The sequence below is a fragment of the Oncorhynchus masou genome, chromosome 31 (genome assembly GCF_036934945.1).
Source record: "Oncorhynchus masou masou isolate Uvic2021 chromosome 31, UVic_Omas_1.1, whole genome shotgun sequence".
Lineage (NCBI taxonomy): Eukaryota > Metazoa > Chordata > Actinopteri > Salmoniformes > Salmonidae > Oncorhynchus > Oncorhynchus masou.
Window position 1 is genome coordinate 43,827,208 of NC_088242.1, and position 18,470 is coordinate 43,845,677.

An 18,470-nucleotide genomic window follows, 5' to 3' on the forward strand; every position below is an offset into this window, starting at 1 on the left:
GGTGATATGATCCTTGACTAGCCTCTCAAAGTGAGTGCTACGGGACGATAGTAATTTAGTTCAGTGTGCGCGCCTCCTGAGTTGGACTAGAAGTCCACTCTGAGTACCTCTTCACAGCCGGCGATGCTTTGGGTCAGCCTCTGGAATCAGTTCAATTGCCCTGGGGGGTGTGAACAAAGGATCCAAATCGGGAAACTTGTATTGTTAGTCGTAAATGCTGATGAGTTACCGCCGCTCTGATATCCAAATGTTATTCCCGGCTGTATGTAATAACACACATTTCAGGCCTAATAATGTACGAAATAACACGTAAAAAACAATACTGCAAAGTTGCCTGGGGGCGAGAAGCACGGCTGCCCTCTATCGGCGCCATTACAGTTAAGTTCTGTAATGCGGCTCGCATATCCAAATTGCAACATGTATTTTTATAAACCATTAACATTTTATGGTCTGCATGTAGTGTTAATGTCAGATCTCAGTTTAAACCTTGCAAGTGGCATTGTCTGATTACTATGGTTCCATCTCTTCTGGCACTTGTTAATGTACACTTAACTTTTTTTGCCAGGATGACAACCCCTGTGTACTGTATGTGTCATGTGCATCTCCCACAGTTGTAAATATGGGAATGAAACATTGGGTTCTCTGTACATTCATAGTAGGATTTTCCTTTCAACAAGGAACTCACCGCTAAATTAGCTATAGTGTAATAAAAAGCATATACCAAAAAGATGTGAATTTAGTGTTCAAAAAGTCATCTGAAATATTTTATTAATATAACCCTGTATATATTTTGTCACTTTGAAATATATATTTTTACTTCCAGGTTAGGACTATGAACTTAGCTAATTAGTACCTTAGCCAATCAGTTTGTTGAAATTAAATGACTTAACACATTGTTGGTAATTGAGTTGTCCTTTTTCAAGGATTCCAACCTTTTATTTTGTTTAAAGTTTTATAACAAAGCATGCAGAACATGGTTCCAAACCAATCCCTTTCTCCTCCACACAGTATTAACTGCTTCCAAACTGTACCATTTTCTATACCTGGTTCCAAACCACACCCTGTCTCCTATACACAGCCTTTGGTTGTGTACCTGGTTGTTGCACAGTTGTTTAACAACTTAACCAAAGGCTAAGCTGTGTTTTGCTATATTTCACTTGTGATTTCATGAATATGAATATTTTCTAGTAATATTTTTTGACTGTTGCGCTATGCTATTCAGCGGTTGCTTATGACAATTCTCCCGGAGCCGGGAGGGGTAGTTCTACAAGGTTGATATCAAGAAATCAGCTCATTTTATTCATAACATAATACATGTACATAAACCAAACAGACAAGAGAAGTAAATTAACTAACAACTTGTCAGTTATTGCTCAGTAACAAAAAGTTGGTCAGCTGGTGTCACTGGTTTTACAAACAACTTTGCAGGGGTCCCTTTGACAGTATTTAACAAGACATTTAGCTGTTACCACAAACTATAAACATTCAAAAATATAATTTGAAATAAATAATTCTGTATATAAATTGCCCTTTTCTTGCTGCTGTTATCCATATCCACTTAACATTGATAACGAAGTAATTTTGTCAGTAACATGAGAGGTAATTATTCAGCCATCCACGTTCTCCTGACACACAACCCTTAAAATTGTGTTCTGACGAAGAGTGAAGCTGAGTACACAGTTATACTCCTGTGATACTTGACAATAGGGTACAGTTTTTTCGCTGAACTGCAATGTTCCTTCCTGGGTGAGATTCGGTGACTAATAGTGTTACAAACATTGTCACACAAGCATTGACTCATCTCCATTGTTTCAACTGAGGAAAGGGAATACTGAGTAAGTTGCACAACAATGCATTCAACCAAAATACACGTCCGGTCAGAGGTTTTAGAACACCTTCTCATTCAAGGGTTTTCCTTTATTTCTACTATTATAATACATTGTAGAATAATAGTGAAGGCAAAACTATGAAATAACACATGGAATCATGTAATAACCAAAAAAAGTTAAATTAAAATATTTTATATTTGGATATTCTTCAAAGTAGCCACCCTTTGCCTTGACATCATTGCACACTCTTGGCATTCTCTCAACCAGCTTCACCTGGAATGCTTTTCCAACAGTCTTGAAGGAGTTCCCACATTATGCTGAGCCCTTGTTGGCTGCTCTTCCTTCACTCTGCCGTCCGACTCATCCCAAACCATCACAATTTGGTTGAGGTTGGGGGGATTGTGGAGGCCATGTCATCTGATGCAGCACTCCATCACTCTCCTTCTTGGTAAAATAGCCCGTACACAGCCTGGAGGTGTGTTGTGGGTCACTGTCCTGTTGAAAAACAAATGACAGGCCCACTAAGCCCAAACTAGATGGGATGGCGTATCTCTGCAGAATGCTGTGGTAGTCATGCTGTTAAGTGTGCCTTGAATTTTAAATAAATCACAGTGTCACTAGCAATGCACCCGCACACCATAACACCTCCACCTCCTCCATGCTTTACGATGGAAAATACACATGCAGCGATCATCTGTTCACCCACACTGAGTCTCACAAAGACACGGCGGTTGGAACCAAAAATCTCCAATTTGGACTCCAGACCAAAAGACAAATTTCCACCGGTCTAATGTCCATTGCTCGTGTTTCTTGGCCCAAGAAAGTCTCTTATTATTGGTTTCCGTTAGTAGTGGTTTCTTTGCAGCAAATCGACCATAAAAAGCCTGATTCACACAGTCTCATCTGAATAGTTGATGTTGGGCATGTTTTTTACTTTAACTCTGAAGCATTTATTTAGGCTGCAATTTCTGAGGCTGGTAACTAATGAACTTATCCTCTGCAGCAGAGGTAATTCTGGGTCTTCCTTTCCCGTGGCGGTCCTAATGAGAGCCAGTTTTATCATAGCGCTTGCGAGTGCACTTGAAGAAACTTTCAAAGTTCTTAATTTTCCCGTATTGACTGACCATGTCTTAAAGTAATGATGGACTGTCATTTCTCTTTGCTTATTTGAGCTGTTCTTACCATAATATGGACTTGGTCTTTCACCAAATAGGGCTATCTTCTGTATACCTTGTCACAACACAACTGTTTGGCTCAAACACATTAAAAGGTAAGAAATTCCACAAATTTAGAAGGCACAACTGTTAATTGAAATGCATTCCAGGTGATGAACTCATGAAGCTGGTTGAGAGAATGCCAAGTGGGTGCAAAGCTGTCAAGGCAAAGGGTGGCTATTTGAAGAATCTCAAAAATATTTTTTTGTTTAACACTTTTTTGCTTACTACATGATTCCATGTGTTATTTCATCGTTTTTTTGTCTTCACTATTATGCTACAAAGTAGAAAAGTTAAAAATAAAGAAAAACCCTTGAATGAGTAGGTGTTCTAAAATTTTGGACCAGTAGTATGTGTTCCGCATTTAACCCAACCCCTCTGAATCAGCGGTAAGGATTCCCTATTTGTGTCCATCTGGGAATGATTTAAATGCTTAGATATAAACTATACAAACACATTCTCACAGAATTCTTGACCACCTAGAACTTTTCCATCACAACAGTTTGGGAACCCCCGTGTTATGCTACTTTATCCTGCATAGGGCACACATTACACAGTGTCTACATTTGATAGCATACTGGTAAAATGACCTGTTAAAGAATGTCCAGTATGTTTGAGCAGTTTCATAGTCACAACTTATTTTCCCGTTGCCTCGTGATTAGAAGACTACAGTTCACAAATGTTAACAGTCTACTCCTTTAAAAATGATTTGTTGCAACTAGTAACAGGACCCTGAAATAGTTTGTCTGAATAGATTTTTGGTTAACTATCTGCATTGACCCCTTTTTGCACTAGCTTTGACTCATCACATATACTGCTGCTACGGTCACTTTATTCCTAGTTATATGTCCATATCTACCTCGTACCCCTGAACATCGACTCGGTACTATTACCCCTTGTATATAGCCAAGTTAGTCACTCATTGTGTATCTATTGTTACTTGTATTGTGTTTTTTAAATATTATTTATCTACTTTCTCTGCATTGCTGGGGGTGGGGTGGGTTCTAAGCTGACATATGATCATCTTAAAATGATTCCATGAGGTGGCTCATTTAGATATTTGATTTTGAATTTTAGGACCCCTTTAGGTATAAAAATAAATAAAAACATTTGATATAATATTGAATTTGGCCTTTACTACTATAGCCCAGAGAGCTACTGAATAACACATTCATAAATGGCAAAAAGACATTCAAAAAATAAATAATAAGAAACAAGGTTACGTGTTTGTCCTATATCTAGAAGATATAAGAAAGCTCAGGAAATTATATACAGTACCAGTCAAACGTTTGGGCACACCTACTCATTCCAGGGTTTCTTTATTTTGACTATTTTCTACATTGTAGAATAATAGTGAAGACAAACTAGGAAATAACACTTGGAATCATGTGGTAACCAAAAAAAGTTTCAAACAAATCAAAATATATTTTATATAACCGATCGACTGGTTGGTGACCACTCACCTAACATATCACTTGTATACTTCACCAAGAGGTTGTTATATATGACCAGCAAATATAAACCTTTTAGTCTTAGAAGTACAGCAGGTCAAACCAGGCACAGAAAGCTTGATTGTGCTGTATTCACATTCATCCTGCTTGTGGCAAGTCGAGGCAGTGTGTTTGCTGGTATTCTACCTAATAAGCTAAATGTACAATATGTCTGACACCAATACAGTAATAGGTGTTCAAGCATTGACAATTATGGTAATAAATACAAATCATTCAAGATGTCTCATGTTCACTACAGTTTTTGAACCTACTTATTGTTGAACAAATGACTTAACGATAGATTGGAATATCTACAGTGGCTAAAACTAGCATCACCTAGTCAAAGGACATCAATACAAAAAGAGCTGTGAGAGCTACTCTTTACTAACCACACGGTCTTCCTCAGAGTACAGTCTGACTTCAGACAAGACGGGATTGACAGCGTGAGTCAACACAGTTCTATGTGAGAGCTCCGTTCTGTAACAGTCTAATGAGTGTGAGCACATCTTTACTAACTAGCAGTATAAATGCAAGATGGTCAAACTCTACTCAAATAATACCCAGTCCATTGTACAGAAATTCTTCTGACGATTGATCCTCAAAAGGTGTTCCCTTGGTTCTGTCACATCGATGTCAGAAGGAAGATGAAGCTGAGAAAGTAATGAGAGATTTGTTGGTTAATTCACTCAACATCCCCCATTATTTCAAAAACAATTTGTACAAAACTATTTGCATACTTAGAGGCTACTTACATACACTTAATTATGCATAATAATTGATAGCAGTTGTCAATTGTTCACACATCAACACATTTGCGGAATGCATACCTACTGAAATGTTTAAGCTTGGTAAAGAGGTCCCGTTGTCTCTTCAATAGGTTCTGCAGAACAACAAAATGCAGAACATTTTTACAGTATTTTCACCAGAACCCAAAGGAGGTCAAAATGCTACAACAAAAAAGTGCCTCATCATGCTACAATAAGTTTCATGACTGACAATGTTAGTTTATCAGGAGATGGTAGCCGTGAGCCCTACCACGAAGGGGCCTATTGTTTGCCGTGTGTCGATGCACCATGACCCCAATGATCAATACTGCAATGAGCAGAACGACTGCCAGCACAGAGAAGCTGGAAATGGCTGCTAGTCTCCAGACATCAGATCTCTCCTCTGTAAATGTGCCTGAAAAGGGGACATATTGGTTGAAGAGGACAGTTTTAGGGATACAATAAAGGATTGGTTATGTGCAAGATTTAGGTGTTAAGTTAGCTAATAATTTAAGGAACATTCAAACTTAACTTACAAGTGTTACATGAAGGGGTCTTTGGATACTGCTTGCATGTTGAGCAGGATACACATTGGTCTATGTCTGAACTCCAGAACTCTTTACTGGTGCATAGGCCTGTGGGAAGAAAACAAATGGAGAGGCTTAATCCTCTGACAGCATTTACCCTTTGAATGACCACAATGTGACTCATACTGTACATTTGCTCATTGGGAAAAGTTCTTCTCCCTCACCAAAGCAAATTAACTACTGGAATAGAGTGTCTATATTATTATTTTCCTTCAACATTGGTCAGTGTCCTGCACAGTGAGAACCATAGATCTGCTTGAAATCTTTAAACAGCAACCTAAGTATGTAGATGTTTTTAAAACATGCCAATAAAAAAAAAAAAGGTATGCACTCAGTCTGTGTGGGGTCTCTGAAAGGAATTGTTTTGGCCCAATAATAAAGAAATCGTATGACATCAAGTCTAAAGAAATTGAGAAGATCCGAGAAACTGTGGTTTCCCTCTTCTTATAAAATGAGTTGGGGAATTCCTTTGGTTTTGCACTTACACGTACATTACTCACTTGCTTTGTGTGTACAAGCATGGTGAGACAGGCAGGATGTGTGTCATCAAGACCCGCTTTGCCACATTGTTTTGAGCGTTTGACTTCTAGAGAAGTTAGTGAGACTGAAAGCATAACGGCATTGAACGTTGGTTCCTCCCTGACTGACACGCGTCATAAACTAGATAAAAAGGTCTACATCCCTTGAGGCACTACAACCTGAAACCTTACATATCCTTTTAGAGAATGGGGTTGAGGTCAAGGCATTGTGCAGGCCAGTCGAGTTCTTCCACACGATTGACAAACCATTTCTGTATGGACCTTGCTTTGTGAACAGGGTCAATGTCATGCTGAAACAGAGCCTTCCCCAAACTGTTTCCACAATGTTGGAAGCACAGAACCGAACACTGAATGCTGTAGCGGTAAGATTTCCCATCACTGGAACTAAGTGGCCTAGGCCAAACCATGAAAAACAGCCCCAGACCATAATTCCTCCTCCACCAAACTTTACAATTGGCACTAGAGGTCGACCGATTAATTAGGGCCGATTTCAAGTTCATAACATTCAGAAAAAAAAGAAATTGCAGTATTTTTGGGCGCCGATTTTTAAACCTTTATTTAACTAGGCAAGTCAGTTAAGAGCACATTCTTATTTTCAATGACGGCCTAGGAACGGTGGGTTAACTGCCTCATTCAGGGGCAGAACGACAGATATTCACTTTGTCAGCTCGGGGGATCCAATCTTGCAACCTTACAGTTAACTTGTCTAAAGCAATAACGACCTGCCTCTCTCTCTCATTGCACTCCACAAGGAGACTGCCTGTTACGCGAATGCAGTAAGCCAAGGTAAGTTGCTAGCTAGCATTAAAAACTTATCTTATAAAAAACAATCAATCATAATCACTAGTTAACTACACATGGTTGATATGACTAGATATTATCTAGCGTGTCCTGCGTTGCATATAATCTGATTAAGCATACAAGCATCTAAGTATCTGACTGAGCGGTTGTAGGCAGAAGCAGGCATATAAACATTAATTCAAACAGCACTTTCTTTGCGTTTTGCCAGCAGCTCTTCATTGTGCGTCAAGCATTGCGCCGTTTATGACTTCAAGCCTATCAACTCTCGAGATGAGGCTGGTGTAACCGAAGTGAAATGGCTAGCTAGTTAGCGCGCGCTAATAGCGTTTCAAACATCACTCGCTCTGAGCCTTCTAGTAGTTGTTCCCCTTGCTCTGCATGGGTAACGCTGCTTCGATGGTGGCTATTGTCGTTGTGTTGCTGGTTTGAGCCCAGGGAGGAGTGAGGAGAGGGACGGAAGCTATACTGTTACACTGGCAATACTAAAGTTCCTATAAGAACATCCAATAGGCGAAGGTTAATGAAATACAAAAATGGTAGAGGGGGAAATAGTCCTATAAATCCTATAATAACTACAACCTAAAACTTCTTACCTGGGAATATTGATGACTCATGTTAAAAGGAACCACCAGCTTTCATATGTTCTCATGTTCTGAGCAAGGAACCTGAAATGTCATTAAGTTAAAAGTGTTCATTCAGTATTGTTGTAATTGTCATTATTACAAAAAAAAAAATAAAAAAATTGGCCGATGAAGTCGGTATCGGCTTTTTTTGGTACTCCAATAAAACCGGTGTTGAAAAATCATAAGCGGTCGACCTCTAGTTGGCACTGTGCATTGGGACAGGTAGCGTTCTCCTGGTATCCGCCAAACCCAGATTCGTCCATCGGACTGCCAGATGATGAAGCATGATTTATCGCTCCAGAGAACGCATTTCCACTGAGTCCAATAGCGGCGAGCTTTACACCACTCCAGCCAACGCTTGGCATTGCACATGGTACTCTTAGGCTTGTGCGCAACTGCTCGGCCATGGAAACCCATTTCCTGAAGCTCCCGACAAACAGATTTTGTTCCTTCCAGAGGCAATTTGGAACTCGTAGTGAGTGTTGCAACCGAGGACAGACAATTTTTACATGCTTAAACACTCGGCGCTCCCGTTATGTGAGCTTTGCAGCTGAGCCAATATGGCTCCAAGATATTTAATTTCACAATAATAGCACTTACAGTTGACCGGGGCAGCCCTAGCAGGGCAGAAATTTTACGAACTGACTTATTGGAAAGATGGATTCCTATGACGGTGCCACATTGAAAAAGTCACTGAGCTCTACAGTAAGGCCATTCTTCTGTCAATGTTTGTCTATGGAGATTGTGTGGCTGTGTGCTCGATTTTATACACCTATCAGCAACGGGTGTGGCTGAAATTGCTGAAACCGCTCATTTGAAGGGGTGTCCACATACTTTATGAATGCACTGTATACAAAAGTATTCAGACCCCTTGACTTTTTCCAAATTGTTACATTACAGCATTATTCTAAAATTGATTAAATGAAAAAGGTTTCCTCATTAATCTACACACAATATCCCATAATGACAAAGCAAAAACAGGTTTATAAATGTTTGCAAATGTATAAAAACAGAAATACCATAAGTATTCAGACCCTTTGCTATGAGACTTGATATTGAGCTCAGGTGAATCCTGTTTCCATTGATCATCCTTGAGATGTTTCTACAACTTGGAGTCCACCTGTGGTAAATTCAATTGATTGGACATGATTTGAAAAGGCACATACCTGTCTATATAACGTCCCACAGTTGACAGTGCATGTCAGAACAAAAACCAAGCCATGAGGTCGCAGACATTTTCGGTAGAGCTCCAAAACAGGATTGTAGCGAGGCACAGATCTGGGGAAGGGTACCAAAAAATGTCTGCAGCATTGAAGGTCCCCAAGAACACAGTGGCCTCCATTCTTAAATGGAATAAGTTTGGAACCACCAAGATTCTTCTTACATTTACATTTACATTTAAGTCATTTAGCAGACGCTCTTATCCAGAGCGACTTACAAATTGGTGAATTCACCTTCTGACATCCAGTGGAACAGCCACTTTACAATAGTGCATCTAAATCATTAAGGGGGGGGATGGTGAGAAGGATTACTTATCCTATCCTAGGTATTCCTTGAAGAGGTGGGGTTTCAGGTGTCTCCGGAAGGTGGTGATTGACTCCGCTGTCCTGGCTCGTGAGGGAGTTTGTTCCACCATTGGGGGGCCAGAGCAGCGAACAGTTTTGACTGGGCTGAGCGGGAACTGTACTTCATCAATGGTAGGGAGGCGAGCAGGCCAGAGGTGGATGAACGCAGTGCCCTTGCTTGGGTGTAGGGCCTGATCAGAGCCTGGAGGTACTGCGGTGCCGTTCCCCTCACAGCTCCGTAGGCAAGCACCATGGTCTTGTAGCGGATGCGAGCTTCAACTGGAAGCCAGTGGAGAGAGCGGAGGAGCGGGGTGACGTGAGAGAACTTGGGAAGGTTGAACACCAGACGGGCTGGTGTTCTTAGAATGGCCAAACTGAGCAGTTGGAGAAGGAGGGCCTTGGTCAGGGAGGTGACCAAGAACCCGATGGGCACTCTGACAGAGCTCCAGAGTTCCTCTGTGGAGCTGGTAGAACCTTCCAGAAGGACAACCATCTCTTCAGAACTCCACCAATCAGGCCTTTTCTTCACCTTTATTTAACCAGGTAAGCTAGTTGAGTTCTCATTTACAACTGCGACCTAGCCAAGATAAAGCAAAGCAGTGCGACAAACACAGTTACACATGGAATAAAACAAGTGTACAGTCAACAAGATAATAGAAAAACAGTCTATATATACAGTGTGTGAAAATGGCGTGAGGAGGTAGGCAATAAATAGGCCATAGTAGCAAATTAATTACAATTTAGCAGATTAACACCGGAGTGATAAATGAGCAGACGATGATGATGATGATGATGTGTTGAGATACTGGTGTGCAAAAGAGCAGAAAAGTAAATAAAAACAATATGGGGATGAGGTAGGTAGATTGGGTGGGCTATTTACAGATGGACTATGTGCAGCTGCAGCGATCGGTTAGCTGATGTTTAAAGTTTGTGAGGGAAATATAAGTCTCCAGCTTCAGCGATTTTTGCAATTAGTTCCAGTCATTGGCAGCAGAGAACTGGAAGGAAAAGGTGGCCAAAGGAGGTGTTGGCTTTGGGGATGACTAGTGAGATATACCTGCTGGAGCGCATTCTAGGACAGTGGGTGTTGTTATCGTGACCAGTGAACTGAGATAAGGCGGAGCTTTACCTAGCATAGACTTATAGATGACCTGGAGCCAGTGGGTCCAGCCGACTAGAGCACACAAGTCGCAGTGGTGGGTGGTATATAAGGGGCTTTAGTAACTAAATGGATGGCACTGTGAGTCTATTTTGTAAATGACGTCGCCGAAGTCGAGGATCGGTAGGATAGTTTTACTAGGGTAAGTTTGGCGGTGTGAGTAAAGGAGGCTGTGTTGTGAAATAGAAAGCCAATTCTAGATTTGATTTTGGATTGTAGATGTTTAATATGAGTCTGGAAGAAGAGTTTACAGTCTAACCAGACACCTAGGTATTTCTGGCTGTCCACTTTTTTCCCCCACCTTTATTTTACTAGGCAAGTCAGTTAAGAACAAATTCTTATTTTCAATGACGGCCTAGGAACAGTGGGTTAACTGCCTGTTCAGGGGCAGAACAACAGATTTGTACCTTGTCAGCTCGGGGATTCGAACTTGCAACCTTTCGGTTACTAGTCCAACGCTCTAACCACTAGGCTACCCTGCCGCCCCTAAATTCTATATTCTAGGACAGAACCGTCCAGGATGCTAGTCGGGCAGGCAGGTGCGGGCAGCGAAAGGTTGAAAAGCATGCATTTGGTTTTACTTGCGTTTAAGAGCAGTTGGAGGCCACGGAAGGAGTGTTGTATGGCATCTTTCCAATCTTTAACGATACGAAAGAGGTTAAACAGACTGGTAATAGGGGTTGCAACAATGATGGCAGATCGTTTTAGAAAGAGAGGGTCCAGATTGTCTAGCCCAGCTGATTTGTACTGGTCCAGGTTTTGCAGCTCTTTCAGAACATCTGCAATCTGGATTTAGGTGAAGGAGAAGCTGGGGAGGCTTGGGCAAGTAGCTGCGTTGGGGGCAGAGCTGTTGGCCGTGGCAGCCAGCCATAGAGAAATGCTTATTGAAAGGGTCGCTTATCATGGATTTATCGGTGGTGACCGTGTTACCTAGCCTCAGTGCAGTGAGCAGCTGGGAGGAGGTGCTCTTGTTCTCCATGGACTTTACAGTGTCCGAAAACATTTGAGTTAGAGCTACAGGATGCGAATTTCTGTTTGAAGAAGCTAGCCTTTGCTTTCTTGACTGACTGCGTGTATTGGTTCCTGACTTCCTGCGATATGCAACTGTTCAGGGGACTATTCGGTGCTATTGCAGTCCGCCACAGGATGTTTTTATGCTGGTCAAGGGCAGTCAGGTCTGGAGTGAACCAAGGGCTATATATGTTCTTAGTTCTACATTTTTTGAAAGGGGCATGCTTATTTAAGATGGTGAGGAAAGCACTTTTGAAGAACGACCAGGCATCCTCGACTCACGGGATGAGGTCAATATCTTTCCAGGATACCCGGGCCAGGTCGATTAGAAAGGCCTGCTCGCAGAAGTGTTTTAGGGAGCGATTGACAGTGATGAGGGGTGGTCGTTTGACCACGGACCCATAGCGGATGCAGGCAGTGATCGCTGAGATCCTGATTGAAAACAGCAGAGGTGTATTTGGAGGGCAAGTTGGTCAGGATAATATCTATGAGGGTGCCCATGTTTACAGATTTAGGGTGGTGGGTTCCTTGATGATTTGTGAGATTGAGGGCATCTATCTTAGATTGTAGGACTGCCGGGGTGTTAAGCATATCCCATTTTAGGTCACCTAACAGAACGAACTCTGAAGATAGGTGAGGGGCGATCAATTCACATATGGTGTCCAGGGCACAGCTGGGAGCTGGGGGGGAGGGGTCTATAACAGGTGGCAACAGTGAGAGACTTATTTCTGGAGAGATTATTTTAATTAGAAGCGCGAACTGTTTGGGCATAGACCTGGAAAGTATGACAGAACTTTGCAAGCTAACTCCTCCCCCTTTGGCAGTTCTATCTTGACGGAAAATGTTGTAGTTGGATATGGAAATCTCAAAATTTTTGGTGGCCTTCCTAAGCCAGGATTCAGACATGGCAAGGACATCAGGGTTGGCGGAGTGTGCTAAAGCAGTGAGTAAAACAAACTTAGGGAGGAGGCTTCTGATGTTAACATGCATGAGACAAAGGCTTTTTCGATTACAGATGGCAACAAATGAAAGTGCTTGGGGACACGCAGGGCCTGGGTTAACCTCCACATCACCCGAGGAACAGAGGAGGCGTAGGATGAGGGAACGGCTAAAGGCTAGCAAAACTGGTCGTCTAGTGCGTTGGGGACAGAGAATAAAAAGGAACAGATTTCTGGGTGTGGTAGAATAGATTCAGGGCATAATGTGCAGACAGGGGTATGGTGGGGTGCGGGTACAGTGGAGGTAAACCCAGGCACTGAGTGATGATAAGAGAGGATGCATCTCTGGATGTGCTGGTTATACTGGGTGAGGTCACCGCATGTGTGTGTGTGGGGGATCTGAGGCATGTAGAGTGGGACTAGGGGCTCCACTGTAAACTAAAACAATGATAACTATACAAGGCATATTGACATTTGAGAGAGACATAAAGCAATCACAGGTGTTGATTGGGAGAGATAGCTAAGACAACAACAGCTAATTAGCTAAGAAGACAACAGGTAAAATGGAGATGAATGTGTAGAGAGTGTCCGTTAACTACACACAGGGCCTGAATTCAGACAGAATTTAAAACAAAAAGATCAATGCCAAGCTTCTCATCTGGAGGAAACCTGGCACCATCCCTATGGTGAAGCATGGTGGTGACAGAATTAGGCTGTGGGAATGTTTTTCAGCGGCAGGGAGTGGGAGAATAGTCAGGATCGAGGGAAAGATGAAAGTACAGGGAGATCCTTGATGAAAGGTCCTGAGAGCTCTGGAGCAGGTTAAGACAGGGGCGAAAGTTCCCATTCCAACAGGATAATTAGCCTATGCACACAGCAAAGACAATGCAGGAGTGGCTTCGGGACAAGTCTCTGAATGTCTTTGAGTGGCCCAGCCAGAGCCCAGACTTGAACCACATCAAACATCTCTGTTGAGAGACCTGAAAATAGCTGTGCAGCAACACTCCCCATCCAACCAGACAGAGCTTGAGGGGATCTGCAGAGAAGAACGGGAGAAACTCCCCAAATACAGGTGTGCCAAGCTTGTAACAAGAAGACTCGAGGCTGTAATCATTGCCAAAGTTGCTTCAACAAAGTACTGAGTAAAGGGTCTGAATACTTATGTAAATGTAATATTTCCGCTTTTTCTTTTGAAATACATTTGAAAAAATGTCTAAAAACCTGTTTTTGCTTTGTCATTGGGAAGTGTGTGTAGATTGATGAGGGGAATTATTTTAAAAATCAATTTTAGAATACAGCTGTAACATAACAAAGTAGAAAAAGTCAAGGGGTCTAAATACTTTCTGAATTAACTGTATATAGTGTAGACAAGGCACATTTAAATAAATATATGCAAGGTGATGAAGTATTGAAGGAACATGTGTGCAATGTTTAATTACACTCAGTAAAGAATAAAGCATGATTGTAAATTAAATGTGATCACAGCACTAAACCAACTTGTAAATAATATAAAGAAAAACCTGTTACTTTACAGAGTTAATAGATCACTTTGACGTCTTCACATCAATAGATTCACTCATTGACGTGATGTAAAGATAGAGTTAAATAAGATGAAGATTATAATTTGCTCTTTCTTGAGCTCAAAGGTCACACAATGGTTAAAGGTCTAGCTATCCAGTGTCATCAGGTGTTGACAATGTCATTTGTTACTTTGTAATTCAGCATGTTACCACATGGGCAATGTACTTAATTGAGAAAATGTTGACCATTTTCAACATTCACGGCAATCAGTTGGAAGGATGCATACTTTTTCATGACCTACACCATTATCTCACCATTCCATATTACTTTAGTCATGGGTGTAATGTAGGCTATGATTGGTGTGGTGTTGATCAGTCATACTTACAGGATTCTTCTTTTAGTTGCATTTAGCATCAGCTGCTTTGTATCTCAGTGAAATGATACCAAAAGGGCAGTACTGAGTGACACAATTATGTAAGACAAAGGTGTGAGTTAAGAGTGCAGGAAATTGGAGACAAGTCAGCGCTTGCATTAAATCTACAGTATCAAACAGTCAGCCTGGGTTTCCATGGTAAGATACTATTTGTGAAGATAGCAGATGATGCATGTTATAAGGAAGTGTTTTATTTTTCAAGGGATTCTCATCTTTGTCTGTCTTCCATGACTGCTAATGTTAGAATTGACGTGTGCTAGCTGTTAGGCCTTCATATTCTGCATGATAAAGTGTCACTTGAAAAGAAGGGGAGGGCAACTAGATTTATATTTCATAAATAATCATAGGAAATCAACACTGGTTGCCTATAGTGTCAGCCCCACCACCTGCACAAGTCCAATTCACCCGTGGGTCGAGGGTGCAAGCTAAATCTCGGAATACTCTAGACGGCATTCTGCCTTCTCCCTACAATTCTCAACCAGTAATTTATGCCTAAACTGTGTTTTATAGTTTCGAAACGTCAATAATCATCACTTGCGACACGGCTTTCGAAACATATGGCCCTTATATTTCATCAGCGAGAAAGAATCCTTCAAATAACACACTTACTGTAGCAGTTTTGCACAGCTCAATACGGGGCCTCCATCCGACGCAACTACACTTCCCATGTTACGCTTACGTTCAGGTGTTCAGAGCATGCTTGATACTTAGTACAGGTGGTCGCCTCATATGTCTTCCGTAAACAATCGCTGTGATATGGAGATATGGCCTTGGGGAACACTAACAAGGTGTGTATAAATGTAACTTTATTTTTTTTTTATCGCTGATATAAAGATCAGGTCCTTATGCTTCCAAACCCGTACCGCAAGCGACACTTGTTTATGTTCAGATTGATCTTCGGGGAATCATAAAACTCCCCCTTACAGAAGACGCCTTCATCCAATGACTCGTGTAATATAATGGAACAGAGTCATGCTCAAGGGCAAGCCTATTTCAGCATTTTCTACATTGTTGACCTGGTCTGGTCAATTAAACAGGTTAAACAGTCTCACATGCATGCAATAAATACAAGTTGTCATAAGCCCCACTCATAACTGAGAGCCACCCTAGAAAATAAAGGAATTCTTAATTTGCTGGGAATGGAAAAACATTTTTTCTCGAGTTCAAAGTCACCAATTATGCTAATAAATGTATACATCCTCAAGAAAGTAAAGGTTATATTTTTTTCCCTGTTGTCAACTACAAGTAGGCTACACCATTCAATTAGGTCTATCCTCACCCATTGGCATGGATGGAGTGAAATGAGGTGATTAGAATGCGGAACCGGTGAGAAGGCAGCTAGTAGAAACTCGATAAGCAACCCTTTTATCAGATTCAATTTGAGAGCGATGCGATGATTCCATGCTCTTAAATAAAACACGAATTCCCATGCGATTAAAAGTGAGAGAAAATAAAGTTCTCGCATTTCAAATAAAACATTGCTTACAATTTTTTTTTATTACTTGCCCTTACATAGACATGTCAACGAACTTCGTACAATTACATTTTTAGCACATCCATAAAAGTTTAAGAAAAATTATGACTTACTTTGCCCATTCACTCCGTTTAGTTTCACTATAGTCGCAATGATCAGTCCACAAAGCGCACAGAGAATGTATGAAGCCATCGTTCTTGTTTAAACGCAATTCCCGAAAGTTCATCTGATGAACAGCCCGTGTTGATTTTCACCAATGAAAGCTTGCCTCGCACTGAGTCATCCCGAGTAGTCTGAACCTTGTTTAAATAGAGTACACACCCACGCTAACAGTTCAACTCCTATGAGTCATTTCCTATGTACTGTACTCAAATTCTCAGTGTATTGCGCATGAAGCACAGCGGTCCAAATAGGCAGGAAACTTAATGATACTACAGTAAACGAAACTGAAATGGCGTAAAGAGAGTAATGTCAATGGATCATCCACAATGTGTATTTTGAACCAGCAGCGCTAAATACCATGACCGCACCCGTTCTGATTTGCTCTGTAGCCAATTTGGAGTGAAAACTATGTATAGACTGGAATTATTAGTGTTCTCATTGTCATTACCACGACTGTTGTATACGTCATTCACTGAGCACTGCCAAAAAAGTATATTGCATACGTCTGGATCAAGCAGTGGGGAAAAGCACTTAAAACGGGGTTTGAATACGTTTAGGGTTGTGTAAAACCTCGGAGGAACTTTTGTGATGCAAAGTTGTACTTTTCTAAGAAACACTACAGAGATGGCATATTAGAGAAAATAATCATTATCTTGATTTACATGATTCGATTGCGCAACTGTTGCAGTGTTCGATATCACGTTTTTTTGTGTCAAAGGGGCTTGTCGCCATTCTCATTTAGTAGCAACATCAGTAAAAAACAACAACACACAAACAAACCCTTCCGATCAGGGGTTCCTTAATTTAATGAAAATGTGGCACTGGACACTTGACCTGCAGCATCTTAATTTACCGGACCCATATGCATTGGGTGCGTGGACCAGATTAGGGCGTTCATCACGGTACTCAGAATGACAGAAATCACATTTAGATAGTGGTAATTAATCTAAACAGAACATGTAAATCAAGGATGCAATGGTGGCTGTTTTTCTGCAAAGGGACCAGGACGACTGATCTGTAAGATGAAACATGGCTGGGTCTTTCAGCATGACAATGATCCCAAACACACCGCCCGGGCAACGAAGGAGTGGCTTCGTAAGAAGCATTTCAAGGTCCTGGAGTGGCCTAGCCAGTCTCCAGATCTCAACCCCATAGAAAGTCTTTGGAGGGAGTTGAAAGTCCGTGTTGCCCAGCAACAGTCCCAAAACATCACTGCTCTAGAGGAGATCTGCATGGAGGAATGGGTCAAAATACCAGCAAGTGTGTGAAAACCTTGTGAAGACATACAGAAAACGTTTGACCTCTGTCATTGCCAACAAAGGGTATATAACAAAGTATTGAGAAACTGTTATTGACCAAATACTTATTTTCCACCATAATTTGCAAATAAATTCATTAAAAATCTTACAATGTGATTTTCTGGATTTTTTTCTCATTTTGTCTGTCATAGTTGAAGTGTACCTGTGATGAAAATTACAGGCCTTTCTCATCTTTTTAAGTGGGAGAACTTTTAAGTGGGAGAACTTGCACAATTGGTGGCTGACACAATACTTCCAAAGTTGTGGCAAAATGGCTTAAGGAAAACAAAGTCAAGGTATTGGAGTGGCCATCACAAAGCCCTTACCTCACCCCTATAGAAAATATGTGGGCAGAAATGAAAAAGTGTGTGCGAGCAAAGAGGCCTACAAACCTGACTCAGTTACACCAGCTCGGTCAGGAGGAATGGGCCAAAATTCACCCAACTTATTGTGGGAAGCTTGTGGAAGGCTACTTGAAACGTTTGACCCAAGTTAAGCAATTTAAAGGCAATGCCACCAAATACTAATTGATTGTATGTAAACTTCTGACCCACTGGAAATGTGCTGAAATAAATCACAATTATTCTGACATTCCACATTCTTAAAATAAAGTGCTGCTCCTAACTGACCTAAAACAGGGAATTTTTACTAGGATTAAATGTCAGGCAGTGTGAAAAACTGAGTTTAAATGTATTTGGCTAAGGTGTATGTGAACTTCCCACTTCAACTGGAAATGTAATATCAGTTTGGTATATTTATGAAATGTGCAAAACAAATCTTAAAAATAATCCTTATTTTGCTTTGTCATTATGGGGTATTGTGTAGATTGATGAGGAAAATAAACAATTGAATCAATTTTAGAGGCGGTAACGTAACAAAACGTGTAAAAAGTCAAGGGGTCTGAATACTTTCCGAATGCACCGCATGTCAATTTACTATCCCCCATGGTAGAAAAGTTGATCTATTCCATTGGTCAGCTTGTCCAAACAGACTCTTGGACAGTTGTGGGACGATAGATCCCAAATTCATACAACCAGTAGGCCTAAAAACATGAATCTGATG

At 41.1% G+C, this 18,470-nt stretch overlaps 1 protein-coding gene across 2 annotated transcripts; it reads right to left on the reverse strand.

The window, feature by feature from the left end:
* Window positions 1–1,278: 1,278 nt before the first annotated feature.
* Window positions 1,279–16,647, reverse strand: LOC135523976 (tumor necrosis factor receptor superfamily member 12A-like). 2 transcript variants are annotated; one of them, XM_064951035.1, is made up of 5 exons: window positions 16,062–16,647; window positions 5,834–5,932; window positions 5,569–5,712; window positions 5,365–5,413; window positions 1,279–5,183 (listed from the first exon to the last, which is right to left on the reverse strand). In XM_064951035.1, exons 1-4 carry the CDS (start codon window positions 16,138–16,140, stop codon window positions 5,373–5,375), a joined length of 363 nt encoding a protein of 120 aa, XP_064807107.1. In that variant the 5' UTR covers window positions 16,141–16,647; the 3' UTR covers window positions 1,279–5,183; window positions 5,365–5,372. The 2 variants fall into 2 exon arrangements, with proteins under 2 accessions (XP_064807107.1, XP_064807106.1); XM_064951034.1 differs by having other exon boundaries at window positions 5,361–5,413.
* Window positions 16,648–18,470: the final 1,823 nt, after the last annotated feature.